This window comes from Astyanax mexicanus, chromosome 20, assembly GCF_023375975.1.
Source record: "Astyanax mexicanus isolate ESR-SI-001 chromosome 20, AstMex3_surface, whole genome shotgun sequence".
NCBI classification, from domain to species: domain Eukaryota; kingdom Metazoa; phylum Chordata; class Actinopteri; order Characiformes; family Acestrorhamphidae; genus Astyanax; species Astyanax mexicanus.
Window position 1 is genome coordinate 38125642 of NC_064427.1, and position 14688 is coordinate 38140329.

At 36.4% G+C, this 14688-nt stretch overlaps 1 protein-coding gene across 1 annotated transcript; it reads right to left on the minus strand.

The window, feature by feature from the left end:
* Positions 1 to 10781: 10781 nt before the first annotated feature.
* LOC107197575 (testis-specific serine/threonine-protein kinase 6-like) lies at positions 10782 to 12448 on the minus strand. The gene has a single exon (XM_015605325.3). The coding sequence runs from the start codon at positions 12153 to 12155 to the stop codon at positions 10782 to 10784; it is 1374 nt and encodes a 457-aa protein (XP_015460811.3). The 5' UTR covers positions 12156 to 12448.
* Between the last annotated feature and the right edge of the window lie 2240 nt (positions 12449 to 14688).

Below are 14688 nucleotides of genomic sequence, written 5' to 3' on the forward strand. Positions count from 1 at the left end.
AGACCAGGGAGCCTTATTGAAGACAGACACAGCCTGCGTTAGATGAAGCCTGTGGTTTAAAACGCCACACACTGATCTGTATTCAAGATCCAAAATGAAAAGCTTGTCAATTTGCCATGGAAAAGAGAGGAAAAAGGATGAGAGAGAGAAAGAGAGAAAGAGAAGAGCCTCAACAGACTCAAGCAGAGTGATATAATTACAGTTTGTACGTATACTGACATTTAAATGGCAAAAAAAATGGTGCACGGTAATGAGTTTAGGATGGGAACATTATAAAGGAGAGGAAGATTTAAGTGGAACATCATGAACCCACAGTGAGAGAGATGGGAGCATAAATCAATTTAATAATGACTATAATGACCATGAATTAAATTAACCAAGAGCCTGTTGAAAAACTGGACACAAATACAAAATACAGCTACAAAACCAATCAGCACTACTGGTACAAGACCGGTATACACTACACTATAGGATATTGTAGTGAAGGGTTTCATTTTTCCTGTTTGGCCTTTCCTATTATAGTAATGTGTTTATTTTACTAGCAAGCTGATTAGAGAGATTAGAGATTAAAGTTAGAGTAGTGTAGTAAAAGTTGCTGTGAGATGTAGAACATTAGGTTGCTTGCTACTCACCGCAAGGACGGATATATCTACGCCAAATGGGCATAGTAATCTCGAAAGGAGGTGTGTTCAGGTAAATTTCTGGCATATTGCTATCTTGGCAATAAAAAACACTGGTGCGCCACTGACTAAATACAACATAAGACAAAGTCAACAGTCAGACGTTCATTACTATCTTATCAGTGAATTTTCACAGGCTTTACGTATACATGAACACACAGCAATGCACACTTACCTACCACTTACCCCTACCCCTCTGTTTTGCGCATGCACAACAAGGGGTAGGGGTGTCCCAATTCTTGTTAGGCTTGGGGGGTAGGGAGAAGAGGTACTGAGATTTTTCAGATAAATACTTCAAACCAAGCGGTATAAGAATCACTGGTAAGATGGCGAAACAAGAGACCAGAGCCAAGAGACCAAAATACACAAATTTAAGTATTTTTCTTGTTAAAAGTGATGATTAGCACTATATTACTATAGTTTATTGTGTAGTTTCAATGGATTGCTAGTAGTTTGACTCACTAGCTAGCTAGCTAACTTTGTCGTTCCACCTTTAATGGTGCAACAGACGGCAGAAGCTGCAGCATTTAAGCGGAAAAAATAAATTAAAATTAAGCTCCCAATCACAGAGGAGTTAAGGAATGGACAATAATAATTAATTTCTGCAGCATCTCCCCCTTTTCTGAAGACATAAAATAAACCCTAAAGTTAACCAGTAGCTAGGCTAATGGACCTTAGCGCTCCTGATGACGGATCGGGTGCTTGAAGTGTTGTCCAAATTCTTAAAGGGAGGATTTCACCCCTTTTCCTTGTAAATCTGTTCCAAGAGGAAGGGTTTCACTTGAAAAGAAGGGGTAGGGGTAAGTGGTAGGGCCAATGGGTGAAATCTTTAAAACGGAAAAAAAATATTTTTATACACTGTGCTGGGGACACGTGCACCGCGTGACTGTGTCTGACAGAGGCGGCGCTTCCTATTGAAAATGAATCAGGTACATCGCTGTGCATTGTCGCGACAGAGCAGTGTATAACGGTGCGCCCGACGCATCCCATTCATTTCAATGGAGAGAGACGTCGCGTGCCATGGTGCATGCTGGGTTGCGTTGAGCACAGCCCCACCCTCCGGCAAGAAAGTTGAGCAGATCTCAACTTTATTCAAATGAATCTGGCCGCCGTGCTGTGTTCAGCCAATCAGGGAACAGCAGGCTGCCACGCCACAACACATATACGAGCCTCACACATGCAGAACAGGCACCTTTCAAACACAGAAGAGAAGCTAATAATGGCAGAATATGGATTTATAGAGCTATAGATCCCAGTGAGGCTCGTATATGTGTGTTGGGGCGTGGCAGCCGGCTGTTCCCCCATTGGCTGGACACAGCGCGGCGGCCGCATTCATTTGAATAAAGTAGAGATCTGCTCAACTTTCTTGCCGGAGGGCGGGGCTGCGCTCAACGCAACGCAACCCAGCATGCACCGCAGCATGCGGCGGCTCTCTCCATTGAAATGAATGGGATGCATCGGGGCTTAAGTGCCAGTGGACGTGTACAATTTGAGGGAGGATTTCACTCCTTTCTCTTGTAACTCTCTCTGTTCCAAGAGGAAGGGTTTCACTCAAAAAAAAGAGGGGGTGGGGGTAATTGGTAGGGCCAAGAGGTGAAATGGGATTGGGCCCAAGTCTTTATAAGCGAGGTCAGACAACCCCAATCCCTCCTGAATTGTATGCTCTGATGTCATTGTACCCAATAGTATCTCAGAAACTACAAAAGCGCTTCATAAATACTGTAGATAAATATATAATTTATCTTTGTGCCATTTAAGGCAACATAAAGACCGTTTTCTCTGTATATAAATGTTGACAGATCAAGGCAGTGTTTGCATTTGAGAAGAGAATGGGAGGTCTCATTAAGAACCGCAAGAATATGGAAATTGCAGTAAGTAGTGCAGCAGGCAGTATGAAGCGCTCGCTTTGCCGTGGAGCGGAACACCAGGCCAAGGCTACTCTGTAATTATGGCGGAGGCACAAAGCGCTCTCGCTCGGCTCCAGCGTCACCTATATACAAACAAGTCTGCAAGAAATTACATGTGGAGAGAGTGTGATACAGGAGCAGGAGCGCGGGACTCAATAGCATGTTTTGAGAAAGAACTGAGAAAAAAAGGGATGGGGTAAGGTTAAGTGATGAATGAATGAGGGACAAGAACCGCAGATGATTTGATCCTTTTCTGGTATCAGTCAATTGGTCCTTCACTCTTCTGATCTTGGTGGAAGGAGCCGGAAATGTTTGTACCTTATAATTCTCTCTTTACTGAGTAAACATGGTGTGTAAGCTGTGGCCGCTTTGTGGAGCCTGGTTGCCTCACCAGTGCAGTCAGCATGCGTCAGCAGCTTCTCGTCACCACTGCAGCTCTGAAACTCAACTTCTGAGGTGACTGAAGCTGGATGTAGGGAACAGTAAGGGTGTGCCATATCGTATCAATCAATACCCTGAAATATCGTCTCATATCACCTACCCCTAATTATCACATCATCAGGGTACTACTTTTTTGCTGTTACACAAATATTCTAATTTCCCATTATATTATCTACTAGAGACAGATTATATCAGTCCAGTATCATTTATTTTACTTTAATCCTGGATATATATATATATATAGAGAGAGATATATGGAATGAATTATTAGTATCATGATGATTTCTGTTACAAATCTGATAAAATTCTTGTTTTTTTTTTACATCTCAGTTAGGGGTGTGCCATATCCTATCATATGCAATAATAAAATATAATTTTCATTTTATTGCAGTAGTGTATTTTTGAAATATTATTTTTATTATTATTAAATGTTTGTCATAATGCCAATAAGACTATTATCCTGAAAATATCCTGATATCCTGATAATACACTGACTGGTTAAAGACCAGTTCAAAACTGGGTAGGTCTTCCACTATGTTCTTAGAACACTGCAAAAAACTAAATCTCACCAAGTGAAGTTATCTTTTTCAAGGCAATAAATCTTATTGTGTCTCTGATAAGAATGTTTGACTTACTAAGCATTATAAGTGTAAGATTGTTCTGCCTCTTTTAGAAATATTCATCTTATTCTATTTTACTTTTTCACCTAATTGTAAGTAGTTTGAACTCAAAATAAGCACAACAAGTCACCAGTCAAGTTATTCTGATTATTTTGTACAAATTTAAGCCACAAAATAAGGGATTTTTTTGCTTGATTTAAGTCTTACTTTACTTTGTGATTGCTTATTTTATGAAATCTTACTAAGAACAATTTGCTCACCACACTGGCAGATTGTTTTTGCTTAATTTAAGCATTTACATCTCAATTTAAATATACTGGTGTTTCTAAAACAATTAGCATATCATTGAAAAGTTATTTTACTTCAGTAAATTAGTTCAAAATGTGAAAGTAATTTATTATATCGATGTGGTAAACACACAGTGATCTATTTTAAGCCTTTATTTCTTTTATTTGTTGATGATTATGGCTTACAACCATTGAAAACCCCAAGATCAGTAGCTCAGAAAATCAGAATATTATATAAGACTGACTGGTGCTTTAGGCAGTGTGGGCAGTGTGCCAAGTCCTGCTGGAAAATGAAATCCGCATCTCCATAAAAGTTGTCAGTAGCAGAAGGAAGCATGAAGTGCCGTAAGATTTTCTTGGAAAACAAAACTGCACTGACTTTGGATCTGATATAACACAGTCCAAACATTTGACTGGTACTCTATGTATGTATGTATGTATGTATGTATGTACGTATGTATAGCCTTTGCTATAATAAATAACACATCATTACTGCTAACAAAATTACCCAATACTTATTTTCATTATTTTATAATATAATTTATTGATATATATTATGAGATAATTATTTTTGAGTCATACAAAAAAGCCATAAGCACATTACCCACTCTGTCCAGTCATGAGCACCACATACTAAGTCGTGAGCACCACTTACTAAGTCGTGAGCACCACTTAGTATATTCACATGCTAACCTAGCTAACATTAGCTAAAACATTCCCCACTGAAATAAAGTAGTTAACATTAGCTAACCTAGCAAGTTAATCACAACATTACATTGTGGAACATATGGCAGTTTAAACTATAGCTTGCTAGCTACCATTATCTGGTGCTCACGGCTTAGTAAGTGGTGCTCACGACTTAGTAAGTGGTGCTCACCACTTAGTAAGTGGTGCTCACTACTTAGTATGTGGTGCTCACCACTTAGTATGTGGTGCTCACCACTTTATACGTAAAAAAAATTAAATACACCACGTCCCTTTAGGGGCTCCGTAACAATTATCTTACCAAGTCCATTTTTTCTTTGTTCAGGGGGTGCCTAAAGGTTGTGTATAACAGACCTAACTGTACTAATGCAGTCATCCCACCCTGCCAATCAGGATGCTCTCTGTGTCACTCACTCACTACGTCTGTCAATCACTTGCTCTGTTTGTTATACAGTGTTTTAATTCAATTTCAGAAGGTGGGAGAATCCCGGGAGTCATGGGAGAGGTGGGATGTCTGCTAGTGGGTCTCAAATATATATATATATTTTTTCAGTGTTTGCCCACAGTCATTATTACATAATATCAGAGTTTTTGAGTAAGAGCTACACAAATGTATCTGATGCATTTTTTTTGTTTGTTTTTTATTTAAAAGCATCTACAGCCTTCTAAGCAATTTAATGGCTATATGCAGATAATATACATTACCATATCCGGCACCACTTTATAATAAGACTACCTTTATAAAGGGTTTATAAATTGTTTGCAATTAGTTTATTAATGGTTACTTATTAGGTTGTAAATGCCTTAAAAATTATCAATAATCAGTTATAACACATAAGTAGAAAGGGCAACAATGACCTGTTGTTTGCCAAATAGTGAACCCACAGCTATCTTTATTGTGGCCCTTTCTATGTATGTGTTATAACTGATTATTAATGATTATTAATTTTTAAGGCCTTTACAACCTAATAAGTAACCATTAATAAACTAATTGCAAACCATTTATAAACCCTTTATAAAGGTAGTCTTATTATAAAGTGGTGGCGAATATGGTAATGTATATTATCTGCATATAGCCATTAAGTTAGATATTATGTAATAATGACCATTAATAATCAGTTATAACACATACATAGAAAGGGCCACAATAAAGATAGCTGTGGGTTCACTATTTGGCAAACTACAGGTCATTGTTGCCCTTTCTAATTATGTGTGATTTTTAAGGCCTTTACAACCTAATTAGTAACCATTAATAAACTGATTGTAAACCATTTATAAACCCTTTATAAAGGTAGTCTTATTTTAAAGTGGTATCCTATATATCATTTATGAATACACAATTTCCAGCACCCAATAGACAATGGGATTGGTGAGAAAACTGTGCATGATGTATTGCTGCCATCCACAGGACAGAGTGGGTAATGCACATATGTTGCCACCTTTTATCTCTTATATCTTGAGTCTCATGGTAATATTTTAATATTAATATGACTTTCTATAGGCTCAGTACAAACATATTTGGGTGTGGAACAAACCACTAAACAAACTATACTTTCAGTGAAGCAAACCAAGCAGTTTAACATAATTAAATAACGCACTTAGAGGAACATCAGAATTGGTGATATTTAAAAACATTTTCAAGATACAATATATTTAACAGTATTTCGCAATGTTTTGACACATAGGCAAAATGCATCAGCTGTGGCAGATCCTTTAAAACTGCTATTTAAATGTTCTCTTTTACATAGTAGTGATATTTATGTAATATTTAGTATCAAAATCCAGTTGAACATGTTTTTTTTACACCTCTGTAATGAAATTTGAGTTTTTCTGCCAGACGCAAACTCGGGCCGGGATGGGCTGAAAATTCCTACCACTTTCCTCAGGCCGGGTCGAGACAGGCTTAAGAAAATAGTCTGTGATGTAAAATATTTTAATGTTAGCATTATTTAAATGCAACAAAACTATATTTTAATAAAAAATATCAGTAAATAATCTCAAAATAACAACAAATATAAAATAGAAAACAGTAAAAAAAAACGTAATACATACTGTTTATAGGCCTTAAATTCATTAGACTAAAACTAGACTAAAATGATGTTTGTTTTCTTCATCTAAAACTTGACTAAAACTAATAACCAAAAGACTAAAATGTGACTAAAACTATTAAACATTTTAGTACAAAGTCTAAGACTAAAACTAAATCAAAATCACCTATCAGAATGAACACTGATCAGCAGCAGCAGTTCAAAAAGTGGCGGTGACTGACTTTAGATGTATCGGAGGAGGCATTTGCTAGTCTTCACCCTCCTGGTGTGTTGGGGCATCACTAGCCATAGAGGGAGTCCTAATGAGTGGGTTGGGTAATTAGCCATGTAAATTGGGGAGAAAATATGGAAAAAATGATATAAAACGTTCTATTTACAAAAAAAAAAGTGAGGTTTAAATCAGGCTCGGGCTCAATGACAGTTCAAAGCTCTAAATGAAATGCACAGTTTGAACAGTGTTCATTAAGCAATAATGATGTTCATGATATGCGTAAAAAAGCATATTGTTAATTTGACAAAAAATGTATCACAATACAATAAAATATTTTCATATTGCCCAGCTTTAGTTCAACATCATCCCATCTTGTGTTTGTCTCAAAAAGTGTTTATTCAGGCCTATTTGTACCATATTTGACGCTGGTACCCCTACATCTGCCCCCAGTCCCACTGTGGTTGCGTGGGGTGTGGGCACATAAAAACAGCTGTGCCCAACCAGGTCCAGATGTGCTGTTTAATGATGTACCCCACTGTTTGCTCAGAGAACGCATGCTCCTCATGCCCCCCGTGTGAAAGCTTTCTGGGGGATGAGACGAGCCCACCACAAGGAGAGAGAGAGCGAGAGAGAGCATGTGGGGTGAGTCAGTAATTGAAAGTGTGAGAGAGTGAGAGTGTGTGAAATGGGGAGATGGGGGTGCCGGGGGAAGAGAGAGAGTGAACAAAAGGGAGAGACAGCCGGCTCCCAGTGCGCTGTGGTGGTGAAGGCGATGCCGAGTCAGCCCTACGCAGCCCACCGCCCTTCTGCATCTGATTTATCATATGAACCTTCTGCAGACACACTGACTGCTCCATTACCATGCACTGCTGCTCCTGAGCTGCACATCAGACCTACAGGGAGCCTGGGAAAGACCTCATTTCAGGCAGTTTCCATGCCTCACGACTGTGCCTTAACCAGGCTGTGATCTTATCTCAACAGACAGCCAGATCCAGATCAGTAGAATGGTTTCTTTTTTCCATTGCTGTTGTGAATCCCCCTTTAGAGAGCATAGCTGTTTTTGATGCATTCAGAGACTGCTGCTGCTGCTGCCTCTGCTTTGACCTCAAATAACTCATATCATGGAAAAACTCTTGTTTTTTATATATATAATTAGATTTTTCTAGACTGATTAATTTAATACAGTACTGTTATTGTCATTATTATGATAAGCTTGTTTCATGCCTACTGTATTTCTACACCATTCAGCTTAAAATTCCCAAAACAAACACTACTTTTGGCAGATTATCATTTCAGTCATCTGTTGCAGAAGACTGGAACACATTACAAAAAACTCTAAAATTAGAGGCTTTTATCCCCATTTCACAATTTTTAAAAATGTGATCAAGAGCTTTTTACTGATACATACATGCACATGCTTTGCAATTAATTGACTGTTTTAACTTTTTTTTTTTTTGTATGTTTCTGTTCATTAGATTGTTTGTTGCCTTTATGTTGTTCCTCAAGTGGTTTCTCCTGTTTGCCAGGTCGATATTGTAAATAAGAACTCGTTCTTAATAACTAGCCTGGTGAAATAAAGGTAAATAAAAAAGTAAAATAAAAAATAAACTATGTATGCAGCCCCACTATGGGTCAGCTACAAAAAAACAAGAGACCCTGCATAAACTTCAAGAAGCATATAATGACTGTCTGAGGATATTGCTGAAAAAGCCTAGGAGTTGCAGTGCTAGTAAACTACTTTCTGACTCAGGACTGAGTACTTTACTGGTTCTCTTGAGGAGCCTAATGTTTAAGTTCATGTGTCGTCCGGATAAGTCTCAAAACTGTATTATCAGGGTTCTCACAAGCCCTAGATGCAGCTCTCTCAGATATCAATCATATATGTGGAATCATTGGTATGGCTGCCTTTTAAGACTGTCATGACTGATAGTATGTTTGTACATGCTTATGCATCTTTTTTTTTTCTTTTCTTATGTATATGTTGTATGTCTTCCTATTGGGTCTAGAGACTGTAATGAAGTTTATATATATATATATATATATATATATATATATATATATATATATATATATATATATATATATATATATATATATATATAATTTGTTTCAAAATCTTCTAAATATCCTATTTTATAATCCCATCTGTCTGACCTAACTGACCATTTAGCGTTACGTTTTTATTAACAATAAAACAATGCAGTTAATCACTTGCTGTGTGTGTGTGGGGGTGTGTATAATACACATTCTGGACTGATATCTGTTGCTGTTTGGCATCTATTGATGTGGAAGATTCTCTATAACAATCCATTAAACCCTGCAGGTACACTCTAAGAAATATAAGTACAGATTTGTACTTAAAAGAGTATAAAGCTTGTCTCTGGGGCTGTACCTTATATTGAGGTACAAAGAAGTACCTTTCAGTGAAAGTCCTTTTTTGTACCCGTGGTTTTTTGTGCCAGTAAAGATTATAAACATTATAAACATTATCATCAACTGAATATGGCTCAAAAACTTGATGATACAAAATTGTCTGGCTTTCAAATAAAAATTGTGCAATTTAAATATATATTGTTTATTAGTGCAGTGATGCAGAATACTGAATGGCTGCAGGTTAAATGGTACAAATTTGTACTTATTGCTGTTAGAAATGACTTTGTACTTCAGAGGGAACAAATCTGACCCTGTAAAGACCAATATTATACCTTTGAGGGTACAATTATGACGAGTGTACCTTCGAGTACAAAAATGTATTTATTTATATTTAGTTATTAGCTGCTCATGCCAAGTTCTGATTGGAGGATTTTGGTCAGGAGCTTAACAAAGGATCATTACTGCATTACTGCCCTTTGTAAAATGTTGTCAAATGGGAAATACAAAAGCTTCCAGAGACTAACCCTTTTGGACTTGGTAATCAGGACTTTTTTTTTTTTTAGATATTTACAGGTATGTAATTTTTTTTACTAAGAATAAAATTCCTAATTCTGCTCCTTTTCCAGAATTGATTCAGATTTTCATGGATGCTTACGAGGAGGAGATAAAGCAAAGAGTTATTGGCAAACTGTACAAAGCAACATGTCTAATGAAAAAAAAATCTAATAATTATGTGAGATTTAGCTGGGAACAAGATACACAGAGTGAGATTTTGGAGGAAGTTTGATTAAGAGCATGGAAAACTCAGTTCTGATTAGATATTTTATTTTATAACACCTTATAACTCAAATTCAGGTTCACTGGGACTCCTTTTCCTTGTTGGAGGGAATGCTGAAATGTGGAAATGCTGACTTAAACCATTCGTCTCCAAAAGGATCTGAGGAGTGAAAGCAGGTGGAAATGGGACTGGTATATCCAAGAGCAAGGAGAGACTTGAGGCTGAGACTTGTTAGCCCTTCCATGAGCCTATCATATACAAGGTTACCACTATAAAAATGTTTTTTCCATTATTACTATTATACCATAGCTTACCCTAGACCTCAACATTTTGTTTGTGATTATATGTATGTGAATGTGGCTTATTCATTTTTACCATTTTACCCCCCCCCCCCCCCCCTTAATGTCTGCTTTTCTGCGTGAATGTCTATTTTCAAAATATAAAACGAAAGCATTAAAAAAAAGAATGCAGTTGATGTAATGGAACTGTATGGTATGAATGCACCTTATGAGCTTTCTTTTTTTTTTGGGTCCTCTTTAACTGTAAATTTACTCTTTTAGTTGAGGATAGCAAAGGCCTTGCAAATTGTGTCTAAAATATGATTAAAGTTCATTCCCTAAGCTGATGTTATCAATATATTAGAAATATTAATTTATACAAAATTATATATATATATATATATATATATATATATATATATATATATTTTTTTTTTTTTTTTTTTTTTCATTCTAAATTAAAACGTCACAAAAAAACAGGATTTTGCGGCGGAAAAACTTCTTCACCCTCCGTCCGAATGACCGGAAGGCTTTAGCACAGGCAGCTCCTCTCCTTTTAACTGCAGCCTGAAATGGTGGAATGCGTCCGAAGCAGCCACACCCGGTGTCCTCTACATCCTCTACTGCTGGGCAGGTTATTCTAGCACCAGCATCTTCTTGCACAACCTCTAATGATGGGCACATTAACTCAACTGAAGCTCCACTGCTGTGATCTTTCAGATCAGCGGGCGTTTCTGATCTTTCGTCTTCAGAAGTGGGCATTTCAGAACTTCCATCTTCAGAAGTGGATGTTTCAGACTTTTTAACTTCAGAAGTGGGCGTTTCAGACCGTTTATCTCCAGAAGTGGGCATTACAGAACTTCCATCTTCAGAAGTGGATGTTTCAGACTTTTTAACTTCAGAAGTGGGCGTTTCAGACCGTTTATCTCCAGAAGTGGGCGTTTCTAATCTTTCTTCTTCAGAAGTGGGCGTGTCCTTCACGTCAGACTGCAGCCAAGGGTGCTCTGACACCTTCTTCACAGTGGGCCGAGCACTCGGATCTAACTGCAGCATATCCAGTATTAAAGCACGGCAGGACTCTTCCACTTCGACGTCATCTGGAAAGGTATATGGTAGCTTCGGACTTGCAATCTGTTCCAAGTCATCTGAATAGCTGGGCAGCTCCCCAGTGACCAGGGCGTACAGAACGATCCCCAGGCTCCACACATCACTTTTCTTGGCGTCATATTTCTTTTCTCTTATCACCTCAGGTGAAACGTACCACAGGGTGCCAACCATCGAGTTGCACAGCCCTTTTGTTACGCGACTCAATCCAAAGTCTGCTATTTTGACATTGCCATCTGCAGTCACGAGGATGTTGTCACACTTTAGATCACGGTGGACAATGTCCTGCTCGTGCATGTAGTTCAACGCACTGACGATCTGAGAGAACCACCGCCTAGCTGTTTTATGGGCGACTGGCCCTTTTTCTATTACCTCGACGAGAGATGAGGAGGCTGCTTCCATTACGATATGTACCTGTCCATGGCGCACCTCAATCACTTCATAAATATACACGATGTGCGGGTGAGTCAGTCTGTAGATGGTGTCCAATTCCGCTTTCAGAACTGAAGAACTGAACTTCACTATCATCCACCTGCGGTCCATCGTTTTAATAGCCAAGTTTTTTTTATGCTTTTTTGACTTGGCCAGTGTAACGGTGCCAAAAGACCCAGAACCGAGCTCATCCAACACCTCATAGCCCAGAGCCTTCAGTATGTCCGTGTCATCGATCTCCGGCTGGCGCGTTACACTGAACAAGCATCTAAGATACCTGAAGAAATGCATGACTTAAACAATTACACTGAAATCAGGCCGGAGTAAACAGCTTCGCTAAGTTCACCGAATTCCAAATGATGCGTAGAGCGTGAGAGCGCCGAATATATAAGCATCGGTTGATGACGTCACCATGTGGGACCGCAACCATTACGTCACTGACTTAAGTCTCTCTCCATATCAGTAGCACACTCTGACCCTGAAACCTCAGCCCTCCCTTTCAAATAATATATTTAGTTTCATGTCTATTTTATAATTCTCCCTTTTAAGTAATATTTTTAGTTCTCTTTTAGTTTTAGTTAACTTTTTAAATCTTGCTTTTCAAGTAATATATTTAGTTTTAAGTCTATTTTATAATTATCTTTCAAATATATTTAGTTTTAAGTCTATTTTATAATTATCTTTCAAATATATTTCGTTTTAAGTTTATTTTATAATTCTCCCTTTCAAACAATATTTTTAGTTCTAAGTTAATTTCATAATTCTGCCTTTTAAATGGTATTTTTAGTTCTAAGGAACTTCATAAATCTTGCTTTTAAAACAATATATTTCGTTTTCAGCCTATTTTATAATTCTCTTTCAAATTTAATTAGTTTTAAGTCTATTTTATAATTCTTCCTTTCAAATAATATATTACGTTTTAAGTCTATTTTATAAATCTCTCCCTTACAAAAATATTTCATTTTAAGTCTATTTTATAACTCATCCTTTCAAATATTTTTAGTTCTAAGTTAATTTTCTAATTCTACCTTTTAAATAATATATTTAGTTTTACATTTATTGTATAATTCTCCCTTTCAACTGGTATTTTTAGTTCTAAGTAACTTTATAAAATTTTTAAAATAATATATTTCGTTTTAAGCCTATTTTATAATTCTCTTTCAAATACATTTCCTTTGAAGTTAATTTTATAATTCTCCCTTTCAAATAATATATTTCGTTTTAAGTCTATTTTATAAATCTCTCCCTTACAAATATTTTTAGTTCTAAGTTAATTTTATAATTCTACCTTTCAATTAATATTTTTTGGTTTTAAGTCTATTTTATAATTCTCCCTTTAAAATAATATTTTTAGTTCTAAGTTAATTTTATAATTGTTCCTTTTAATTAATAAATTTCGTTTTTAAATATTTTTAGTTCTAAGTTAATTTTATAATTTTACCTTTAAAATAATAGATTTAGTTTTTACGTCTTTTTTATAATTCTCCCTTTCAAATAATATATTTCGTTTTAAGTCTATTTTATAATGCTCCTTTTTACATAGTATATTTCGGTTTAAGTCTATTTTATAACTTTCCCTTTCAAATAATATTTTTAGTTCCAAGTTAATTTTATAATTCTGCCTTTCAAATAATATATTAAGTTGTACTTCTATTTTATAATTCTTCCTGCTAAATAATATATTTACTTTTAACTCTATTGCATAATTCTTCCTTTCAAATAATAGATTTAGTTTTAAGTCTATTTTATAATTCTCTCTTTCAAATAATATATAGTTTTAAGTTTATTTCTGGCAGAACACAGGCTCCGGTCGGGTCCGAGCCCATACCCATTCTGCCCGAGCCCGACTCAACCCGCCCCATAAACTGTCATTATGAGCCCGAGGTGGAAAAGTAATCGGAATATGACGCTGGTGAAAAATCTAAAGTTCGGCTTCTGATCCGTTTTTATAATTTTATTCGCTATACTTTGAGTTTATTTTGTGCAGGAATGTCCTTTCTTTTTATTTATTTTGGTTAAATATTATTTCTTTTAGTTGGGATTCGTCTTGTTTTCTTTGTTAATTGTGGTGGCAGCGGCGCTTACAAAATGTATTAATTCACATCTAAGAAAACAACGTTAAGTATACGGTTAAGTCCGCCCACTTAGTAGGAAGATATTATACTGTCATTTGAAACTGCATCCGCTGAATTGCACCTCCCTGGCCCTCTGAAAATTAACAGAGGGCCCACCAATAACCAACATACTGCAGAGGTATCACAGTCCTGATAGGGGGAGAGAACGGCTCCATTTTTTAACCCTTCACGTTCCAACACATATTGAATAGACACGTATGTTTTAAAAATATTTTAGGGCGTAAAGGGCCATGACGGTTCCCCAATGCTCTATAATCACTTTTTCACACCGGGCCATGTTTGGATTTTTTTCTACCTTCATAATAAACACCTTCATTTAAAAATATCATTTTGTGTTTACTTGTGCTGTTTTTGACTAACATTTAAATTGGTTTGATTTTCCGAAACATTTAAATGTGACAAACATGCAAAAGAAAATCAGGAAATCAGGAAGGGTGCAAACACTTCACACCACTGTGTTATATATATATATATATCCTGATTTTATTTTGTGATGTTTTTATTTCGAATGAATTTGGCCCTCTAATTAATTATTTATAAATTAATATTTCAAATATATTTATAATATCAACTGAGGGAATGAACTTTAGTCACAGCCCTCTCAACATATTGGACATTTCCGACAGCAACCTGGGGGCTAAAGACATCATGCTGCCCAAAAAGCTGAAAACAGGTTATCAAAAGAAGAA

Excerpts from the sequence above, each read along its gene's own strand:
- LOC107197575 (XM_015605325.3), bottom strand. The coding sequence starts at position 12,155 with ATGCATTTCTTCAGGTATCTTAGATGCTTGTTCAGTGTAACGCGCCAG.